Below are 24,353 nucleotides of genomic sequence, written 5' to 3'. Positions count from 1 at the left end.
CTTACGATTTATATTGTTTTCTAATATGATTTAATTGCTTATTTGTACCCTATGACTATCATTAAGTGTTGTGATTCTTGACAAATGTATCTTTTCTTGTATGCATATGCACCAAGACAAATTCCTTGTGAGACCAAGCACACTTGGCCAATAAAGAATTCTATTCCATTCTATTCTAAACGATAAAATAAGTAAGGGATCTGCTCTCATATGCTTAATGGAGGTAGTTATAAAATGAATAGAAAAAAGCTTCCTGGATCCACACTATTGATGTCAAAAACTGAATGAAGAGAGTGAAATTTTCCTAGCTATCTCAGTAGCTGTTGACACTACCAACTTCTGGGCTGGCTGGTGTTGAGGCATTCACAATAATTGAAGCCCTTCCTGCCAAGACACATCTAGAAAATGGTGTCAACAGGCTGCTTTTGACATATAGACTGTTGACCTATGGTGTTCCACAAGTTTCCATCTAATCCTCTAAGCTTTATCCTGTATTCTTGTTTATAGCAGAAAGTAATAGATATGAAATGACATGGCTATATGCATATGCAGGAGGAGATATATAACAATTTTGTCTATCTTGAGAAATATTGGTTGCCAACTTCCCAGTTTCGGACCATGTATTGAGGAGCTAAGATGAAGCCTGATTTCTGTGGAATTGCATTTCCTCAGGAGAAAGTTTAAACAACACCAATTAGTGGTCCACAAGCAATCCATTTGTAATTGGCAATAGTAATCTGCCCTTTGGTTAAATCTTATTTTGATTATTGCAATGGAGTGAGATTGCTCATGTAAAGCCAGTGGTGGGATTCAAATAATTAAACAACCGGTTGTCTGCCCTAATGACTGGCTGAGTAGGTGTGGCCAGGTGGTCATGTGACTGGATGGCCAACTCTACATCTCTCATTACACCCAGCCCTGCCTCCTGGCCACTATCTTTTCCCCCAGGCCTTGGGCCTATACGCAAGACCTCCAGAAATGAAAGGGTTAACCAATCCTCAGTTTCCTGGTACAAATGCCCTCTACCTAGTGAAAGGATGGAGAGAGACCAGCAAAGCATTCTGCTCCCATCACTAAGGAAAGTAAGACATTGGAGGCTGAACTTATTATAAAGCAATATATTGTGTCATAACAGCCAACATTTCACACCTGAGGTGGCAGAGGCAATAAATCCCATTGACTCTCAGAAGGAATTTACAATTAAAGCCTATTTGCACCCGAAAAATCTATATATATAAAAGCGAAAAAAACTCATGCAGCATCACAAAATCTCCAGAACCGTAAAACCTACAAACTTGAAATTTGGCATGGATGTGCCTCTTTGCTTCTAGGTGCTCGCTTAGAAAGGATTTTTCTAAACAACCATCAGACCATTACTATTTCTTATATTATTATTAACACGCTCTGATGCTAAGGAGTTAGACATTCTACTCCCCCTCCCCACCTGAAAATAACTCTGTTCCAACTGCCACTTGGGCGTGGCCAGCACGTGACTCATTGGTCTGCGGTCTGGGATTTGGAGAGGATCAATGGAGCCAGCCTGAGGGAGAAAAGGGGATAAGATAGGAGAGACCTCTGTGAAGCAAGCCTGAAGGAGAGAAGGGGATAGGACAGGATCAATGGGGCCAACCTGAGGAAGAGATGAGGGATAGATGAGACTGCTGTGGACAAACCTGAGGGAGAAGAGGCCTCTGTGGGGCAAGCCTGAGGGAGAGAAGAGGATAAGATAGGATCAACAAGGCCAGCCTGAGGGAGAGAAGGGGAAGAGGAGAGGAGAGGCTTCTGTGGGGCAAGCCTGAGGAGAGAAGGGGACAGGAGAGGCTGATCATAACTACTCATTAATTTTCAAGCTGTAAGTGTCAATTTATTAAGCCTGATCACATAGTTTCCTAGTGGAGCACGGGTATTCAGCTAGTAATAAATAAGTAGCAGAAGGAGAAGGATTGACAATATTTCTGTGCAGGCAATTCTGAAAGAGACTAAGCTAAAGCTGGATTAACCCCTCCCTCCCTATCTTCCTCCCTCCCTCCCTTCCCTGTCTCCTTTCTTCTTTCTTTCCCTCCTTCCTTCTCCTCATTCCCATCTCTTCCTTTCCTTCCTTTCCTTCCTTTTTTGGCTTGTTTCCTGGGGGGTTTCTGGGCATTTTCCGGATCATTTTTTATTTTTTTTGATCTGTTTTTGGCCATTTTTTGGTCTGTTTTTTGCCCAATTTGAGCAAAGAATGGCTGAAAATGGCCCAGAAAATGGCCTTAACATAGCTGAAAAATGGTCCAAAAAGCAGCCCCAAAATAGCCATTTTGGGGGCTTTTTTCAGCCATTTTTGCCCAAAAAACAGCCCAAAATCAGCTGCAATACATCCCAAAAACAGCTGAAAACTGCCTGAAAAATGGGTAGGGGAGGGGCCAGCCAGTGGTGGAATTAGCTTGTTCACTGAACTGGGCAGAATTTTAACAACCGGTTCGCCTGAACCGGTCTGAACCAGCTAAATCCCATCTCTGTGTAAAGCCCACTGTAGTAGTCAAGATGAGTTGCTCTTGGAAAGTGTTTAGAAATTTCAACTTATGCCAAATAAGTTAGGCTAAGAGCCTAACGACATAATTGTCTATCTGGCATAATTTAATGGGAAAGTTTAATGGCAAATTTAATGGCAACACTTCAAACTTGGCAAAGAAGGAAGTAGAAAAACTTTAGTCTTCATCTCCCCAATCAAACTGAATTGAATGACCTGAGCTATTAGTGAAGATTAAAACTGGTCCTTGTTGGTTCCTATCATGAAACATACCCTAAATACACAGTTTGTGCTGAGTTTCATTATTAGGCTAAAGGGAAGGGAAGGGAAGATAAATGAAACATAACAATCAGGTACAAAATATCTTAAATCAAAGTCCATACCGAGGCAAATTTCAGTATGGATCAACAGGATGCTAGGCTAATAATTTTCTTTTTCTCTCAATAATTAGTTTAGTTTAGTTTTAGTTTATTTAGACTTTTATACCGCCCTTCTCCCGAAGGATTCAGGGCAGTTCACAGCCAAAGTAAAAAACAACACAATATATACAATAAAAACAATAATAAAAATCTTATTAGACATCAGGCCAGATTTAAACTATTAAAACATAAAAAAAACCAAATTAAATCAAAATCTTAAAACTGCTAAAAATTTATTTTTAAAATTTCTATGCCAGTCCTGCGCGAATGAATAGGTAGGTCTTCAACTCGCAGCGAAATAATAATAATAATAATAACAACAACAACAGAAGAGCAGAATTGGAAGGGACCTTCTAGTCCAACCCCCTGCTTAGGCAGGAAACCCTACACCACTTCAGACAAATGGTTATCCAATCTCTTCTTAAAAACTTCCAGTGTTGGAGCATACACAACTTCTGGAGGCAAGTTGTTCCACTGCTTAATTGTTCTATCAGGAAATTTCTCCTTTTATAACAGTCATTATATAGTACTTAACATGTAAAGTACTAACAATTTTGGGCTGACTACTTGAGAAACTACCATGTTTCCTTGAAAATGTACTTTTTTTTGTCTCCAAAAGAGGCACCAGGTCTTATTTTCAGGGGATGTCTTAATGGCTTACCTTAGAATCACCACAGCCAGGCCTCTCATGCCCTGACAACTGTCGCACCATCCCCAACTTCTTCTGCAGCTGATTGTGGCCAGACGCCAGGCAGTGCATCGTATTGGTGCCGCTGCTCATGGCAGTATGCTGCACGGTACATTGTGGCATTGCATACACGAGCAGCGGCACCGGTGTGGTGTGGCATGTGACTTCCTGTGGCAAGCCGTTGCATAAGTTCAACATGCCATACGGCCTCCTGCCGCAAGCAGTGGCACCGGTGCAATGTGTCACATGGTATCCTGCCACATGCAGTGACATCGGCATGACATGCCACACAGTCTCCTGCCACAAGCAGCAGCACTGGTGCGACAAGCCACACAGCATCAGGCCACAAGCAACCACAGAAATCAGGCAGCAGCTCAACAGGTGTCGGGGCTTGGGAGGCCTGGCTGCGGTGGTCCTAAGATAAGCAGGTGCGGGGCACATGGGGCAGCTCCACCTTGCAACTTCCACCTAGCTTTTTACGGATATGCCTTGCCCCACCTCATACAATCAGATGGTGGGATTGAGTAGGAGGGGTCTTAACTAGGGCTTATATTTGAGGTAGGACTTGTATTAGGTGCACATGTAAAATCAAGTTTAATTTCAGGATAGGTCTTATTTTCGGGGAAACACAGGATTTCTATTATTTTGCCTTGCTCACCACAACTCTGTGCACTTTGCCAGGGGTTAAAAATAGTAGAAGAACCAAACATGGCAAAACCAAATATGCAAAACCAAATAAGACAACCATGCTGAACAAGAAAAATAGAAGCAGATCTACTATACCTTACCAGTGACCAAGATTACAGACTCTCCTGGTTATTTAAAACAATAGGAGACATTCATTTAAAGATCCCCCCACTACTCAATTTACCTATATGGTATATGGGAGTTAGGAGCCACCTGTGACTTTCAGGTTGTGATATATAATCTTATAAGGTTTGCCCTCTTCTCCATTTCCCAATAAACATTTTACCAGCAATATGGCAATTTTTATGCGTGCAGCTTTATAAACCAGATAGCCAAAGAGAAGCAAGGCTTTTATTGGGTGGTTGTGCTACCATTTTTATTTTTGACACATGTCCCCATTTCCCCTCCCTTGGTCCATGATACTGTATAACCATCATTTTTTTATAAACTGGTAAAAGGATGTAGCAGTTAATATTTTATAATTCCTTGGTTTGATTATGTGCAATTATATTATAGTTCCTTGAAATGATTATATGCAATTATATTATCAAATGGGATCCATTTGTAAAACCAACTACATAGTTTTTTTCCATTTTGGAAGCTGATGTAAGTGCCAAAACCAGACTTCTGCAACATCTGTTCGCTATAATACTATATAATATGAAGTCCCCAGAGATCTGTGAGAAAAAACAATTATTTATTCTAAATTCAGAAGTGAATTTTAATAGTTATTTTGAGACATCAAGCACTCATTGTCTTTGTGATAATTTGTCATGCATTAAATTCATAATTTCGTACTTTATTAATGCTTCTACTCTATTAGATCATATCAGGACTGTACCTGTGGTAATGCCCTTAAATTTTCAACTGTGTGAATTGAGCTCCACCTTGTGGTTTTCAGTGGCAACTAATTTAATTTAGGACTATTAAATAGTTAGGTTTATGATAAAATTTGGTCATTCTTATAACTTTTCTTCCTATATGAATACACAGAAAGGAGCTGAAAAATTATTCCCAGATTTGATTTCCAACCTCATAATAATGGCTGTGCAATTTGATCAAACTTTACTTGAGTCTCATTTATTCAGTAACTGAGCACAAGAACAGATGTTGTTAGTTACTAAATGATTCTGGACATGTCCAATCAATCCATAAACTTAATTTTTAATTACAAATACAGTTCCTTCTCAAAATATTATCTGCAGAGATCCTTTCTGTTATGAACCAATATATGAAAATTGTAGGTTGAATTAAAAAATAATACACCACATTCTGCAACTGCTTACCTGAGTCTCACCCCAATGGGACAGGATCACCCGATCTGTGAAGGCAAATGAGCCATGCTGCAGACCCCATTGCTCAAGAAAATTGGCTGACATGGTCCAGCAGAAGAGTCTTTTCTATTATGGCTCCTGCTCTTTGGAACATCTTGCTCCCTAGGGTGAGATCTGCTCTTACCCCCTAGCATTCTGAAGACCTGGCTCTGCTGGCTTGTTTGGGGCCACAACAGGGGATTGTCACGCTGGAGGTGGTTGATGGACCAACTGAAGGTCCCCCCCCCCGCCATGCATCCTGCTTCCTTCTTCGTACCATTAATTATGAATTTTGTTTTTAATGTTATTGGGATTATCTGTTGTAAATAGTTTTATTTCTTTAAAGGTTGTAATTCTCCCAGAATTGCATTTGGTAGGATAGTCAGCAAATAAATGTAATAATATTTTTTTGAAAAAAAACCTGTAGTTTTGTGAATGCTTAAACTAGAACTATAACACCTTTTGCTTCTCATCCAAGAAGCTTCTTCAGTGCTGAAGGTTCTTGGGTGAGAAGCGAAATGTCTACAAAGAAAAAACAGGAAAGTCCAGTTGCCTCCTAAAAAAGCACCTTTGGGACAACCATGACTCTGGATGACCCAGAATCTCTACAGACATTTAAGCAGTCCATTAAAACTGAGTCTGCCAATTATCTGGGGTGCCAAAATGTGGAGGAGCACTAGTGTTTGTCCAGCTTTCTGTACTGCAGTTATGACAAGTTTTTGTCCTTTTAAAAGTTTTTTTCGACTTTCTGAAATTTCCTGGTGGTCCCCTGTTCAGCAGCTCGTTAGGTCTAGCCCTTTTTCCTAGATCAGCCAAATCTATCCAGGCTGGGTCAAGAGAGATGGACGTGCAAACAGAAACTTGTGGTTGTCAGTCAACCGTTCCGAGCTTTCAGCGCTCTGTTCTTCCTCAGAGGACGGATTCGAGGGTGGGTGGGTGGCTGTGCAGAAAGACAGGCTGCTTCGCTGGCCTGCAAAAGGCCTTCAATGCAAACTGCCAGTCAACCCGAACGGACACGCTTGGCAGCATTAGCAGAAAACCCGCAATTCGGAAGCCGGGACCACCCAAAACAATTCATGCACAGCTGTTGGGAAGTAGCGGAATCTCCCACATGACACACCCACACAAACACACACTCACACACCCACAATCCTTCTCGGAAGAATTTACTCTCCCATGCCGGAAGTAGATATTTCTCCGAAGGCGGAAGTCTGAACTCCTGTGGAGCTGCTTTCATTTTTTTTTCTCCCTTTCTCGTCTTAATCCTCGTAATTCCCGCAGCCTCTCGGTGGGCGTTGCGGAGCGGGATTCTCTCTGGTTTTTCACTCGCGGTGGCAGGTCCGGAGCGCGGAGCGATCGGATCTCTGTTGATCCTGAGTATCTGAGCAGATTTTAGGCGGAAAAACAAAATGAGGGCACGGAACTTGAAGGTCTCCGTCACGGTAATCGTAATTCAGGCTTTTTTGTTGTTGTGGTTGCTGATATCCTTAAGATTTATATTGACTGTTTCCCTATGACTATCATTAAGTGTTGTACCTTATGATTCTTGACGAATGTATCTTTTCTTTTTATGTAGACCGAGAGTATATGCACCAAAAACAAATTCCTTGTATGTCCAACCACACTTGCCCAATAAAGAATTCAACTCTTCTCTTTTCTATTCTATTCACGTTACGTAGAGCTTCGTTAGGCTGAGATTGCATCATACGTTAACATTCCTAAAATCCTTCTAAATCCCGTGTTGTTGTTGTTTCGTGATGTTGGCAGTTGTTAACGATCGCTGTAATGCTCGTAATTCTAATGTTCAAATCTTGTACTGAACGTATCTTGGTGGTTAATAGAGTTTACCCTCAAATTTGTCACAGCTCAATTGAATTCACAGTAGGTGGGAAGTATTTGCTAACTTGCTGCTTTTAATGTGGAAAAACAATTAACATAATAATGAAGTGGTGTGGTGTATGAGATGGTCTAGAAGATATTGCTAAAGTGCAATTCCCAGAATCTACTAAAAACTTTTCATATGTGATTTTTATCTCTGATTTAGAAAGTAGCTGTTTCATACTGTACTCTCTTGACTCTACATGAGAATTGATCCTACCTTTTCTACTGTATGATCCAGTAAGAAAAATCAACAAAACCAGCAAAAGGATTACAGGTAGCCCTCAATTTGCAATCATTTGTTTACAATGGCACTAAAAAGCAGGGGGTGGGGGTAGAGCATGGGAGTGCAGCGTGCCCCCTACAGTCGTTTTTAGACCCAGGAGGCTGCAGGGAGGCCTGCTAGGCCAAAAATGGGGAGCGGGTGTGTGTGTGTGTGTCACATGCATATGTGCAGGGAGAGCATGGGAGGGTCATGCGCACATGAACAGGGGCCACATTGCATTAGGGTGCTAGTGTGTGTGCTTTCGGCACACAATGAGAAAAATGTTAGCCATCACTGATCTATAGGTACATGTAACTATTTTTTGCTTAAGATTGGAAGGAAGCTTTAATAAAAATAACTTGTTATTTCATTAAATTCATTATAGTTTAGCACTCTAACAAACTTGGTTGCTTACAAAATCTAATACAAAATAAGATAATTAAAATATAGGCAAAGCAAAGCAACCCAGATTAAAAACATATATTAAAACACAGTATGGCAACTGTCCTCTCTCCTCTTCCCTCAACAAATTAACCCCAAGCCTGGGACCAAAGTCTGATTTTAAGTGCTTTTAAAAATCCTAGCTTCCATCTGAATTTCTGAATGGTAATGCTGAATTAGTAAACCATTTGAAAAAAAAAATTGGTTGTGTAATTGCCAACTAGGAACGAAACATTAATGCTACTGTGCAATGCTTATTTGGAATGATGTAAAGTATTTGATAATATAACGTTGGGTATTTCTTTTTTTCTTTCTTTTTTAAAAAGGGATCCATATGAGTGAACTTGGTTCTAGTTTCCCAACAACGTTTTAAGCTGCCTGATTCAATTTGGAGGAACAGACATGAGTGGCTCCAAACCTGATATTCTGTGGGCTCCACACCATGTTGATAGATTTGTTTTATGTGACTCAGAACTCAGTCTCTATCGTATTGAATCTGCAGTAAGTTCAGAACTCAAAGCAGGATCACTGCGTTTATCTGAAGAAACTGCAGCTACTCTTTTGTCCATTAATTCAGAGACTCCATATTTGAAATGTGTGGCTTGGTATCCAAAATTTGACCCTGAATGTCTACTGGCAGTTGGGCAAGCTAATGGTCGAGTTGTTTTGACTAGCCTTGGCCAAGACCACAATTCAAAATGCAAAGATTTGATAGGAAAAGAATTCGTTCCAAAGCATGCTCGACAATGTAACACCCTGGCATGGAATCCATTGGACAGTAACTGGCTTGCTGCTGGCTTGGATAAACATCGAGCTGATTTTTCAGTATTGATCTGGGATATAAGTAGTAAATATACTCCAGAAATTTCAATTGCCACTGAGAAATTAAGGCTTTCAAGTGATATTGAATCAGGATTGGTTGTAACAAAATCACTGTATGAATTAGGTCAGAATGATGCTTGTCTTTCTCTTTGTTGGCTTCCACGAGATCAGAAACTTCTTTTAGCTGGAATGCACCGAAACCTGGCTATTTTTGACCTTAGAAACACGAGCCAAAAAATGTTTGTGAACACCAAAGCTGTTCAGGGTGTTACTGTTGATCCATACTTCCATGATCGTGTGGCTTCCTTTTATGAAGGTCAGGTTGCCATATGGGACCTTAGAAAATTTGAGAAACCTGTACTAACACTGACAGAACAACCAAAACCTTTAATAAAAGCAGCGTGGTGTCCTACAAGAACAGGTTTATTAGCTACTTTAACCAGAGATAGTAATGTCATCAAGCTCTATGATATGCAGCATACTCCCACGCCAATAGGGGATGAAACAGAACCTACAATCATTGAAAGAAGTGTTCAGCCTTGTGAACACTGTATTGCTTCCTTTGCCTGGCATCCCTCAAGTCAAAATCGAATGGTTGTTGTGGCTTCTAACAGGTCTATGTCAGATTTCACTGTGTTTGAAAGAATCTCTCTGGCATGGAGCCCAGTTACTTCTTTAATGTGGGCTTGTGGAAGACATTTGTATGAATGCACAGAAGAAACTAGATCTTTTGAAAAAGACATAGCCACCAAAATGCGCCTCAGGGCTTTATCCAGATATGGCCTAGACACAGAACAGGTCTGGAGAAACCATATTCTTGCAGGAAGTGAAGACCCGCAACTGAAGTCACTTTGGTACACTCTGCACTATATCCTTAAAATAGTATTTGCTGCACAGGATGACTGATTCCTGCCATTCAGGGATCTCTCTGAAACATGGATTTCTTGCAGAACATATTTGGGATGATCCCTTTTTTCAATTTAACATAAGGTGATATTTGGGCTCTGGCATTATGCATCATTATATAAAACAGTACTAATGGCTTACTTAATTTGTCTAAAGAAATCTGCATTTTGGTAGATTATTTTAAGACTGAAAAGAAAGATACTCTCTGAGTTTCGTTATAAAACTTAATAGATATTTGTTATAGCCACTTTATGCTATCGCATAGTTCTTAGCTATTAATTACTGAGAGGATTACACTAAGCTTGTACAAATCATTTTGGAGAGGGTATTTGCACAATTCCTTGGATCAAGGAAACCAAGTCAAAGTTGGTTTTTTAATGATATCACATCTAACTCAGTAGTAAAACAAGGAATATTAATAAACAAGTATAATATTGTTTTTGCTTCACACATAATCTTATTAAGTTATTTCCTATACTGGAAAATACTTATGAAGCAATATGCTGATGATATGGATCAGAAATTCACAGGAAACAAAGGATCCTTGGTTTATGCAGGCATCAAATCTATAGTGAAAACTTCTATGGGTGAGTTTATTTTGCATATTATTATTTGGTAACATCCTAAATAATTTAAAACTAAAAAAATTTTAGGCTTTTCCTTCGCATTTATTGACAGCTTCTTAAAGAAACTATATCTTTCCATGGACCTGCATGGTGTGCTATTTGATTCAAGGTAAAGAAACATTTGATTTAGGGAGGTGCTTACAGATGCAACATGGTGCATTCAACACATTGCATCATCTTTTCCTCTTTGAATCCAATTCATTGCATTGTCGTAATTAATATCATGATTGAATGATAATTTGTGAACACAACAATGCTAAAAGACTGTTGCAAGGCCTATATTTTAACATAATGCATTCAAATATTAAGAAGTTGTGCTTATTGTGTATATAGTCAATTTGTAATTCCTTTTCAGGAACAACAGAGAACTTGAGGCACAGCCGAAGTGGATCTGACAGACATGCAGATATTATTCAGTATATGAGTGAAGAAAGATCATTGGCTTTGCAGCTTTGTGGATGGGTAAAGAAGGGGGCAGATCTGGATGTGGAACCCTTTCTGTGTTCTTTGGAGCAAGAAGGAGATTGGGAGCGAGCTGCTGCTGTAGCGTTATTCAATTTGGACATCCGACGAGCAATACAGATAATGAACAAAGGAGCATCTTCTGGCAAAGGTATGTTATGATGTACTGCAAGTTATACAGCGTTTGTTCACGCTGAATATTATTTATCAGCTTATCTGTTAATCAGATGGCTTTAAACACTGTTAAATCCAAAAGTACAAAAATACCTTTTGTTGATTCAAGGGCTGCATTATAGAATGACACATAAGAAAACTGGTACCTAGTTTAAAGTCATACTGCTATTTGTAGTATGAATATGAAATTCATTTGCTATCAAACTGTTTAGTCCCATGGCTTGCACAAAAGTCTGTGGGATTGTGTTTAATAACTTTCATTTTCTCCTGGTTGTTCTTTAGATCCAAGCTTGAGGAAGCACTTAAACCATAACTTTGTTATTTATCTAACACTATATAAAAATTAAAATTCAGGTATTTTGAATAAGAGTGGTGCGATGACCTAGTGGTAAAGATGCTCATTTCCCACTTGGAGGGTAGAGAGTTCAGCCCTAGGTAACAGCAGATGTTTGTCTCCTAGGGAGCAAAGAAAAAAAATATGCTGTGAATTCTGCATGGAATCAAGAAGGGCATCCAGCCAATAAATGCTCAGGTCCATCCAGTTGCAGCCTTACATAATTCATCTCAGTTGATTGGTACCCAACTCAATTGATTGGTTAAGAGTAATTTTACAGAATCAGCACGGCCAAATGCTGAGAAATTGTAAAATATACCTATCTAAAAATGAATTCAAGAATTATTTCAAGTTTATTGAGCCCTCTAAAGAATGGATATTTTATTTTTTCCCTTTCCTGTTAGCATTGTAAGAAATTTGAAGGCTTTTTATAAAGTCATGATCTGATCACGTCCATTGTAGCTGTTTTAGTTCCAAATAATTACATGTAATTATTGCAATATTTACATTACATTTACAATGTAATGTAATTACATTTACATTACCTTTACAATACAATATTGGGAGGAAATAGTATAATTAAGAATTTTAATGTTATTTCAAACTATATTCTTAAAAAATAATATTTGTCACGTCCTGAAAAGTTTTGGCTCTGTTGAGTCTGGGTGTCAGGCACAGGGAATCAGGGACACACTGAGCTGAGCAAGGTTGCTTATTTATTATTGCAATGTAATATTTTTACAAGGACAGACTGTGTTCTCTTGGCAACGATCAGATAAGACTTAAGGGATTCTCTACTACATCACGATGTAACAAAGAGGATAATTTTATATAAATGGAAAGTTAACTTCCTGATTTTAAGGAATATATGACTGTTATTTATTTTTTAAATCTTTCTCTGAGAATGTTAAGAACATTCACTATAGTATTTTTTTTGTTTTTGTTTTACATTTATACCCCGCCCTTCTCCGAAGACTCAGGGCGGCTTACAGTGTATAAGGCAATAGTCTCATTCTATTTGTATATTTTTACAAAGTCAACTTATTGCCCCCCCCAACAATCTGGGTCCTCATTTTACCTACCTTATAAAGGATGGAAGGCTGAGTCAACCTTGGGCCGGGCTTGAACCTGCAGTAATTGCAGGCTTTGTGTTCTTAATAACAGGCCTTACCAGCCTGAGCTATCCGGCCCCTATTTACATACATTAGGGATTGCATTTTATATTGCTATAAATAGTTATCTATAAGCTATAATTACTAATTTATAAATAAAATATAATAATTACTATTTATAAATAAAATCTGCAGATGGGATTACATGTGAGTCTATATGGGAAATACAGTACTTTTAAAAATGTAATTCCAAAGATAAGCCAAAGTTGATTATTTTTTTTCTTTCCCCTATTCATATTGTGGGGAAAAGAGTTTTGTGTTCTTTTTGCTATTTCTCTTATTAAAAAAAAGATTGATGCATTTCATAGAATAATACTTTATATAATTTGAAATGTATTTTGAGCTGTTAGTTGCTTACTATGTTGTTAGTTATTCTTTTGACTTTAGGGTTATTGTCTTTTTGCAATGCAGGTGATCTAAATCTTAATGTGGTGGCTATGGCATTGTCAGGCTATACAGATGAAAAGAATTCCTTGTGGAGAGAAATGTGCAGCACTCTTAGGTTGCAGCTAAACAATCCTTACTTATGCGCCATGTTTGCTTTCTTGACCAGTGAATCAGGCTGTTATGATGGGGTTTTGGTAAGCTTTTTTAAATTAAAAAAAAAGTCATTTTTAGATTGTAGAAAATATACATACTTACATATATATGTGGGGTTTTTTTCAGAATGAAAGTAATGTAGCTGTACGAGACAGAGTGGCGTTTGCTTGTAAATTCTTAACTGATATACAGGTAAGTTGATCAGATGTACTGCTATTTTTTTCAGTTTTATTCCAAGTTCTTTCAAGACAACACACTATGTTAAAAAGAACAAATAATAACACACTTTTCCAAATTTCTCATCTTTTTTGTGAAGGAGAAGTAATAAGGCCAGGAACTGAATTATATAAAAAAGGTTACTATTTTGTACTATTCTGGACATCAGCGTGTCTGTAGATCGATATGTCTCGATCATGAGAACTTAAAGACTTAAAATCCCAGATTTCCCAGTTTAAATTTGATTGAGAACAGTTAGGGTTTGAATTTCACATTTCATGGCTTATAGCGAGAACATAAGTCTTTGGTCGTCTCTGAGCTTGGAAGTTTTCATTGTAGACATTTCATTATCCAAACTAGCACTGATGATGTTATCTACTTTGGGTAATGACACACTTACAAGAAAACAATCAAGCTCAGAGAATACCAAGGACCTCTCATTTCAACCGAGCTACAAATATTCTCCTTTACTGATAACATGGTGACTGCCATATGATATTTTGAGTACAGGTAATCCTGTAATACTTTGAATTGGCTTTCTATTGTCACAATCCTACTGCTGTTAATAATATCAAGCAACAGCATGGCTTTTACATTTTCTTTTTTTATATATATAAAAAAGTTTTATTTTTACATTCATGTCCAACAACTCATCCCATGTATAGTCATATACAATTAGTCGGGCTTGCCCAGTTACCACCCCCTCCTTTTAACTCTCTTCCCTCTTCTACCTTCTTCTACTTTCCAGACCTTCCTCCCCTTCTCTTATTTATATCCTCCTCCCTCCACCCTATACCTTCCTTCTCTCTCTTCTACCCCTCTTCCTTCCTCTTCTCCCTCTTCTACCCCTCTTCTCCTCTTTCCTACCTCCTACTCTCTCCTCTTTTCTCCCTCCCCACCATTCTAAAATGGTAGCTGGGCAGACCCGACCCTACATTAATTATATGTATACATCTTCAATAATCCCTGTACATTAACCATCATTCCATCCTCTATCAAAACTAACAATCATAATCCAAAATAAATCTTAAATTATAATCTCTAGTCACTCCACACATAATCACACTCTCAATTCCCCTCTCCTTCAGAAATATATCTAATACAAAATATTTCCTAAATTTACTCATATGCTATTCAATATTTTTTTATCTGATACTTATTTTGAATATAATCAATCCACATTTTCCATTCTAAAATATATTTTTCTTGTGTATAGTCTTTCAAATAAGCAGAAATTTTTGCCATTTTTGCCAGATTTGATACTTTGAGTGTCCATTCTTCAATTGGCTTTTGCATTTTCTTTAATTGTTAAAAAAAAGGTTCCATAAATTTTATTTTCTATCAAAAGTAGAGTCCTCAGCATATCCAGCTGTGGTTTCTCCTAGCAATTTCTCACGTATATTATGCAGATAAGTCAAATTAATGAGGTGACAGTATTTCAGAAACATTTTGAACTGAAGGACATATTGAAAATATGGATAAGATGTATAATCCATTCATGTTAATGAATGGATTTCATATTAAGAGAAATTTAATACCATGTACGTTTAATACCATACAGAGGCATGCCGCATTTGTGTGGGTGGGAAATAGGTAATTACAGGTTAAAGACTAAGAAAATAATATATTTTTTAATAGCTAAACAGATTCGTTGAAAAACTAACAAATGAAATGAAAGAGGCTGGAAATCTTGAAGGAATCCTACTGACAGGACTCACAAACGATGGAGTTGATCTGATGGAAAGTTATGTAGATAGAACAGGGGATGTTCAGACAGCAAGCTATTGTATGCTGCAGGTTTGTATCTTTTTTGAAAATAATCTCAACATTTGTGAAATTACTATGCTTCCTTCCTTCCTTCCTTTATGTTCTTGCTTGCCTTTGAGGTAAATTATTTCTCATTCTATTGTTTCATTTTATGATCTATGTGGTATCTTCAGTAAAATATTTTGTGAATATATTCTCACTATTTCTAAATCACTTTCCAAGTTTGAGGACAGTATATAAAATAGAAGCAGAATTATTTTTTATGAAGATTAGCTAGTTTTTTTTTTAACCTTTGCAAAAAAAATTCCCATAATTTTTAACTTCATCTGAAATTCTATTTTGTTCTTGAATGCATTTTTTTTGTTGCTATCTATCTTTTTAGGGTTCTCCCTCTGAAGTGCTCAAAGATGATCGAGTTCAGTATTGGATTGAAAGTTACCGGAATCTGTTGGATGCATGGAGATTTTGGCATAAACGAGCTGAATTTGACATTCATCGAAGTAAACTGGATCCCAGCTCAAAACCTTTGGCACAGGTTATAATAATGTTTATAATTTTCCTGTTGGTGTAGTAATTTAATTAAGCTAGTATCTTTATGGACCTTAATTAAAGTATGTCACTATTTGCTTGTTATATTTTACAGCCCACTGCTAATCTTCTATTTATGTATGAGCTCTAGTAAAACAGATTCCTTTGTCAATATTTTATTAGGATTTCAGGTTATATTAACGTTATAATGGAAATCATTTGCTTTTGTGTTTTTGATGATATGTGAGATGTATGCTTTATTTATTTTTCCTGTTAGGTATTTGTAAGTTGCAACTTTTGTGGAAAATCAATCTCTTATAGTTGCTCAACTATACCACATCAAGGCCGAGGTTTCAGTCAGTATGGTGTAAGTGGATCACCAACCAAATCCAAAGTCACAAGTTGTCCTGGTTGCCGCAAACCTCTTCCTCGCTGTGCTCTTTGTCTGATAAATATGGGTACTCCAGTTTCCTGCTGCCCAGGTGTGTCTCCCTAGTTTGAAATTGCTCATTTAATTTAAAGATTTCTAGCTCTGAAAAACAATTGTTTGAATTCTTCAACTGTTTTTCTTTGTACATCATTAATGAAAGTCAGGAAGCTGTTACTATAAAAAGTTTCAACTGTCTGTTGAAAACTTATCTCTTCATTCAGGCGTTCCAATATAATTGTTTGAAAAATGGTCCTTTTATTTTTAACCAGTATTTCATTGTCTTAAAATTTACTGCTGTTTTCATTATAAACTACTTGAAAAATAGTTCAGTGTAGGAAATGTTATGTAAATATTACATTAATATTTGAATATGTCTTAGAACATACTGCTGATTTTAAACTGAATTTAATTAACATTTATTCCATTTTCTTTGCTGTGATATAATTTAAAAGTACTTTACAGTAAAATATAATTAGAAAGCCAGTATTTCTGTACCAGGAGGTAGACTCAGAAAAGAATATTTAGCATTCATTATCTTCATTATCTTATATTAAAACCAGACAACTCGTGTTTCCTTATCTAAACAAAGAAACAGAATGATCAAGGGTGGATAAAAAACAGTGGGACTGGGAACAATGTCTGACTTCCTACTGGTTTATCTATTGATTTTACCTCTAGGAAGCTGGCAGGGAGCATCAGAAATCTTCCTTCCTCTCCTGAAGTTCTGGCTGTCCCACCATCCCAATAAGAATATGATTGTGATCCAGACACTTGGCAGTTGGTTTGCACTTAGGATGGTTGTAGTGTCCCGTGGTCACATCATGACCATTTGGAACCTTCCCAGCTAGCTTCCCATAAACAATGTCAATAGAAAAGTCAGCAGAGAAGGTTGAAACTTGCACCATTGCTTTTTCTGCTTAAAAGCCCTAATCTGTAGCATTTACCCATGACATTGTCCATCCATCCATCTATCTATCTATTTAGAGTACAAAGAAGACCAACAAAGATGATTAGGGGATTGAAGGCTAAAACATATAAAGAACATTTGCTGGAGTTGGGTATATCTGGTCTTATGAAAAGATGATGAAAGCAGTCTTCCAATATCTCAGGGGCTGCCACAAAGAAGAGGAAGTCAAGCTATTCTCCAAAGCACCTGAGGGCAGGACAAGAAGCAATGGGTGGAAATTAATCAAGGAAAGAGAGCTAAGGAGAAATTTCCTGACAGTTAGAGCAATTAATCAGTGGAACAACTTGCATCCTGAAGTTGTGAATACTCTTTAACACTGGAAGTTTTTAAGAAGAGATTGGAAAACCATTTGTCTGAAATGGTATAGGGCAGTGATGGTGAACCTTTTTGCCATTGCATGCCAAAAGTGGGGGAAACGCAGGGGGGTCATGCACATGTGTGCCAAACCCATAATTTAATGCGCCCCGCGTCCCCCCTGCTTTTGGCATGCAATGTCACAGGCTCAGTAGGCCTGTTTTTCGCCCTCCCCAGGCTCCAGTGGCATTCTTGGAACCTGGGGAGGATAAAAACGGCCTCCCCACCCCCACCCCAAGACCCTCTGGAGGCCAGAAATGGCCTGTTTGCTAACTTCCAGCGGGACCAGAGTTCCGTTTTTCGCCCTCCCCAGGCTTCAGAGCCTTTATACGAGCTTCGGGAGGGAAAAAGTGACCTTTCACACACACACATACACCCAGAGGCCCTCTGGAGCCTGGAAATGCCTATTTCCCAACTTCCGGTGGGAACTGAACTAGGGCAATGCTGGTGTGGCCACTGATATGGCTCCATGTATCACCTGTGGCACACGTGCCATAGGTTTGCTATCACAAGTATAGGTATAGGGTTTCCTGCCTAAGCAGGGAGTTCGACTAACAGACCTTCAAGGTCCCTTCCTTCTGTTCTACTCTACTCTACTCTACCCTACAGGGTGGAGGGTGGGTTGATTGGACCATGTAATGGACATGTGGGTGCAGGAGAAGAGACTTTGACTTTCTTCTGGATGTGCCAATGTGACATTCTCTAATAAAGTGGAATTTTGAGGAACTTCTAGCCTCAGAGTCTTCTTTCATTGGGGGTGTTACTTGGAACCCTGACATTCTACTCTACTCTACTCTATTCTTTCTATTGCCTCTTCCTGCTTAACTTGTGTGGTTTTAGGGTTATGATGGCACCTGGGAGTGCCAGGATTGCCATCAATATGTCATATGATATCGCACTTTATCACTGCATCATTTAGTGATGGAAATTCCAGTCACAAATTGCCATTATAACTCAAGAACTGCTTGTTTGTACGGTTCACAACAACAACAAAATCATAACTGAAATCCAGGAATGCTGTTTTGCTTTGCCTCAACTTATTATTTGGCATGGGAGAATTATCAATCCAAAGCTGTCTTGGTAATGCAAGATTAGTTCAGGAATTCTATTCTTTGCTTTCTAAACTCACAACACAAATATGCATGAGGGAAACTATTTACTTTAGCTGCATAAAATATGAGGCATCCTGTCTGACAAATGACATGACAATTTTTATTTTTGAATCCTTTTTCACAATGAAGGTCTTTCTGTACTATTTGTTTGAGGTGAGATATCATCAATAAGCAGATAATAAATTGTTACATATCTCTATCAGAAGTTCATTGCAAGTTGTGGTAGAAGCCATGATGTAGGTGTCTGGATGACGTAAAGCAGACTCAGATTCACCCTAAATAAGACAGTGTCTTTTGATTAGGAGACCATTTGATTGCAGGTTTGCACCATTTTTTATTCTTGGTAGGATTGTGCTCCACAGGAAGAACAGGATGAAAATCTGGGAATAGTCCTGAATATGTGGCTTCTGCTCAAAAGTCAGGAAGAGACCATGACATAGCTTCCCTGGATCATCAGTTGTGGCCTTAACCAGGAAGAATATGCACTAATTTCATTTAGAGATTGATTTACTGCAACTTGCTATGTCTGGGCTGCCCTTGAAGACCATTCGGAAAATTCAGCTGGTCCAAAGTACAGTTAAATTCATGCTCGGGACAGTTGCAATGCAGCAATAGCAGTAATTAGTGATCATTATCTATAATGAGTCCTTCGGGAGAAGGGCGGTATACAAATTAAAACATTATTATTATTATTATTATTATTATTATTATTATTATTATTTTTATTATTATTATTATTATTATTATTATTATTATTATTATTATAAACTCTTATATGGCTTGAGGCCTGGGTATTTTAGAAATACCCAGGAATCTTTCCCAAAAGTTTCTTCCCTTTGTACTTAGAATAACCAGGGAATGCTTGCTAAGAGTGTTAATTACCAGGAAGTACAGTGAGAAGAGGTCTCGCAGCATGGATTCTTCTCTTTTCTGTAGCATCTCCGCTCAGTTTGCTCTCTTGACACAAGGGAAGCCCCTTCATTATAGCCTTCTTAAGCAAGCAAAAAAAAAAAAAAGGCCTTCATGATTAGAAACATAAGCTGTGATCTACTCAATAAATTTCTTATAATTTTTAACATTGAAATATAATTTAATTACTAATTTTAATTGAGATTGATTTGTATTGCATTTTATATGTAAATTCTTTAAATTACTTGGAGTCTTTATAGTTTCAGATGATAGATACTTACACAAACATGCATGCATACATGTATACATAAGTAGATGCAGGTAAGAGTCTGATTTTCCCTTATTTTCTTTGCAAAGGTCAAATTTGAGCTTATATTAAAATAGGTCATTTGAATTTGGGATGGAGTGGAAAGAAGTTTAGATAAAAATGATCATACAACAGATACAAGAAAATAGAAAACATTTAGTGTTTGATGTTTTAGTTTTCATTGTCATGGGCATTAATAAAAACATAATTATCAATTCTAAAGATTATTAGTCTGATCTTAAAACATGACTACATTTTTCAACTATTTGTATCTATAATACCTTTTTTAAAGTGTCCATAAAATAATTGTCCTAAGTGCTAATTTTTAAGCTTTTCTTTTATCTTTAGTGATTTAATAACAGCTTTTCTGCTAGTACAATATTTAGTAAGCAATTCTGATTGTTACAAAAACAAATTATGTATTTTTTTTCATAAAGGAGGATCCAAGTCAGATGAAAAAGTGGATCTCAGCAAGGACAAGAAGTTAGCTCAGTTCAACAACTGGTTTACTTGGTGTCACAACTGCAGGCATGGTGGTCATGCTGGACATATGCTCAGCTGGTTCAGGTAAGAAACTAAAAACAATACTATGTGAAGCCAAGAATCCTTGTTAGCCTTATGTATCTGTACTTTTAGTTAATATGTTTACACATCAACATATATCAGCAAAATTCTAATTCTACAAACTATGTAGAACTAAGAACTATATCAAGAAATAGATTAGCAAAAAATAGAGCATTTAATAAATATAAGAAAAATGTCTGTACATTCAATGAAAGTCTATCTCTATGGAGATTCTCAGTTATCCAGGTCCTCGTTATCCCAAAGATGCTTTTTTAGGAGGCAACTGGACTTCCTTGTTTTTTCTTTGAAGACGTTTTGCTTCTCATCCAAGAAGCTTCTTCAGCTCTGACTAGGTGGTAGAGAATGGAAGGATTTATATTCCTTGTAGACATTGCCTAAAGAAGCTTCTTGTATGAAAAGTGAAATGTCTTCAAAGAAAAAACAAGAAAGTCTAGTTGCCTCCTGAAAAAGCACCATGACCTGGATGTCTGAGAATCTCCACAGACTTTTGGCTATGGAAAAATAGTCTCTGGAGATTCTCAGTCATCCAGTCATAGTTGTCCCAAATATGCTTTTTGTTCAGTTAACCATTTCTTTCCTGGAAGTCTAGAACAAGTTTCAGTAGAAAAATATAGCTTAGCTATAATTACAAAACTATAAAATTATATAACTATAAAATATAACATTAAAAAAAAACTATAATAAATTTCTACTATCCTATTTATAGGGTTAATTTTTCAATATTGGGAGGTTAATTTTACACTTATCAGCAATTCATAAATCATGTATATCTTCTTTTCTAAGCCCTTTCTATCATGTACCAAAATACTATATTCATATTTCTTAGGAAAGATATATGCATAGGTATTTATTTATACTATGTGAACAATTTTATTATATAATTTTTATATTATATAATTTTTATATTATATATAATATTATTTTGCTTTTTCTTCTTATGCAGAGATCATAATGAATGCCCTGTTTCTGCATGTTCCTGTAAGTGTATGCAGCTGGATACAACAGGAAATCTCATCCCAGCAGAGGTGGTTCAGCCATAAAGTAGAGCTTTTCTAAGAATTTTCACAACATCTCTAATATGTGTCCTTCACAGTCCAAATACATACCTCAGAACAAGTTATTCATGACTTCCTTATAACAGGCATATAAATCATTTTATCGCATCAGCAATTTGTGCAGATGTTTTTTGATGTGTTTCGCATATTCAAGTTCTTCTTGGCTAAGTTTTTCAGACATGTCATGTGGGTTTTATTCAGTGATTTGTGAAGTAATTCTTTTCAGAAGGTTCATTGAAATTTAGAGGAAGACTTATGCTATCTGCACCTTGATCTCCATCTAAGATAAAGTACCATTGAACACTCTTTTTATGAATTTTACAAACTTTCAGGAAACTGTTCACTGGGAGGCAAATAAGTGTGTATTAGATGTATTTTACACTTTTTCTATTAGTATTTTTTCTTATATCTGAGAAAGTTTCTATGTTTTATTTGCTCACAGTATAGTAGAATTAGCTACAATTCTGTGACAATCTTTGATTAGCTTAAGTTTTACTTAGTTTGAATAAATAGTAAAACTGAAATTCAGTTACTGTGAATTAGTATATTAATTTGAATATTGCTTTGAGTTAGGACAACCATTTCTATCACAGAATTTGAATGAACAATCTGAAAAAAAATAGCTTTAATCACTGTTATAGGTTCCACTTTTTTATTATTATACTAATGGTTTTTGCACCAAATATTTCACTGCAAGTGTTTCTCCGTTGATTAAAATCTGTTCAACATACAATGGAAGCTTTGTAAATATGTTACCAACAACAAAACAGTAAATTGATTGGAATAACAAGTGTATTCATTTTATGGTCTTGCTGACAAAATTGATTTTTTTTTACCCCTTATACATTCAGCACTGTAGGATCAGGAAGGGAAGGAAAATACCATCCTGCATGAGTAGAAATTAATTTGGATAACATTGGGTATATCCTGGTATACTTATTAGTCTACATATTTTCTATCAATTACTAATTTAACAAGGATGCTATTCAAAATTTCAGTAGATAACTAGAAACCCTCTACTTTCAGTGCAATTTAATAACTGCTTTATATAACACTTAACTAATTGTAAATTTAAATTTTGTATTGTTGCAGGTTAGGATCTAAGAATCAACAATATTTTAATTCTTTGCTTTTCTGTTTTTTGAAAAAATCTTTTTGTATGAAAAATATTCTTCAGAAACCTAGATAATGGGCACAAAGGAAAGGAATATAAAAATGTTTCATTTATGGAAATGTCCTCTATTTGTACCCAGGATGTGAGCAAAATCTATATGAATACCTTGTTTATAAGGGGAAAAAATCCTTAATGGATAAAATTGTATTTATTTTTATGTTTGGGTTCTGTTGAGTGATATGTAGACTTTCTCAATTACTTCCAATCAAAATTTTGTGTTTTTAATTTGTTATATATTTTTGGAATATTAATACACAATCAATTGGTTCTAATAATTGTCTCGAATATTAAGCCATTAAGCGCAATTTAGAAACTGTGTGTGTCCTTGTATTTGAGGTACATGGATAGTAAATTGTCTTCTGCCCTTTATGTAAACATGAACTGATAATATCTGGATTTTGAAAAGTAGGAAATTTGAGTTTAATTTCATGAGTAGGGACATCTTGCATCAAGTTACCTTAGTAGATAGCCATGACATATTGCTAGATAGCTACTCCTAGAATCCCCCAGTTAGCACAATGGCTAGGGAATTCTGGGATTTGAAAGCTATACATTTTAAAATTGCCAAGGTTGAGAAACTTAGTTCTAGAATATCCTTACCAATCTGGCAACTTCCAAACAGCTTGGATTTGTCTCTTCCAGAATTCTCAACTAAGTTCTGGTTATTGCAGTGGTGAAAAGGTCTTCAAATCAGCTCCTAAAGCTATGTCTTCATTGTAAAACAATAACTCAGCGAAGTTTTAGTAGGCATTACAACTACTTGGATTCCATTAATACAACTGCTTCCATTTTAACTAAAATAAATGCTTGATTTGATTGCACAGTTTTGATTATGATTATTAGATTAAGCTTTTGCTGTAATTCTGTATTGAAACATTAAGTTACACTTCATTTTTGCCTTTTCAATATACTTTTAAGATTTAATATTATATTGAAAAGAAGAGTGGAGCATCGCCTAATTTTGAATCATTATTATTATTATTTTGCATTTTATGGTTTATATACACAAATTGTTTTGCTGCATTCAAATTTTCTTATTAAATATCCATATAATACTATAATTTTCTGTTTCTTTATTTACCTGCGTTTAGATTAAGATCTCTTACTCCATTAATTTTCATTCTTAACGAAAATCATGTTATTTCAATGTTCACCCCTTCCAATTTGTTCTATATTACTTGAACTAATTTGTAAAGTATTGTAATTTTGCAACGAGAAGCTCATAATCTGAGCCACAGTCAGCTCCTGATTTTGTTTTTACTGACTGTATAGAGCTTCTCCATCTTTGGCTGCAGAGCACATAGTCAATCTAATTTCTTTGTTGACTGTCTGGTGATGTCCATGTGTAGAGTCGTCTCTTGGGTTATTAGAAAAGAGTGTTTGCTATGACCGTCATATTATCTTGACAGAATTCTATCAGCCTGTGCCCTGCTTCATTTTGTACTCCAAGGCCAAACTTGCCTGTTATTCCAGATATCTTTTGGCTTCCTACTTTAGCATTCCAATCCCCCATGATGTTACGGACATTGTTTTTTGGTGTTAATTCTATAAGATGCTGTAGGGCTTCATAGAACCGGTCAATTTCATCCACTTCAGCACCAGTGGTTGGGGCACAGACTTGGATTACTGTGATATTTAATGGTTTGCCTTGGATTCGAACTGAGATCATTCTGTCATTTTGGGGATTGTATCCCAGTATTGCTTTTCCTATTT

At 36.7% G+C, this 24,353-nt stretch overlaps 2 protein-coding genes across 2 annotated transcripts in view; one reads left to right on the top strand and one right to left on the bottom strand.

The window, feature by feature from the left end:
- COL28A1 (collagen type XXVIII alpha 1 chain) overlaps positions 1-5,894 on the bottom strand; it is a 96,971-nt gene extending 91,077 nt beyond the window's left edge. The window contains exon 1 of the mRNA XM_058182190.1: positions 5,590-5,894. The gene's annotated coding sequence lies outside the window, so the exon portion shown is untranslated. The remainder of the gene's footprint in view (positions 1-5,589) is intronic.
- A 903-nt stretch (positions 5,895-6,797) lies between these two features.
- MIOS (meiosis regulator for oocyte development) lies at positions 6,798-23,701 on the top strand. Its single transcript, XM_058182193.1, has 12 exons — positions 6,798-7,058; positions 7,661-7,771; positions 8,527-9,890; positions 10,417-10,515; positions 10,910-11,167; positions 13,108-13,277; positions 13,363-13,428; positions 15,091-15,249; positions 15,602-15,754; positions 16,025-16,229; positions 20,264-20,393; positions 21,355-23,701. Exons 3-12 carry the CDS (start codon positions 8,603-8,605, stop codon positions 21,449-21,451), a joined length of 2,625 nt encoding a protein of 874 aa, XP_058038176.1. The 5' UTR covers positions 6,798-7,058; positions 7,661-7,771; positions 8,527-8,602; the 3' UTR covers positions 21,452-23,701.
- The last annotated feature ends 652 nt before the right edge of the window (positions 23,702-24,353 follow it).

This window comes from Ahaetulla prasina, chromosome 4 (assembly GCF_028640845.1).
Source record: "Ahaetulla prasina isolate Xishuangbanna chromosome 4, ASM2864084v1, whole genome shotgun sequence".
Taxonomy (NCBI): domain Eukaryota; kingdom Metazoa; phylum Chordata; class Lepidosauria; order Squamata; family Colubridae; genus Ahaetulla; species Ahaetulla prasina.
This window is presented reverse-complemented; position numbering and strand designations above follow the sequence as displayed.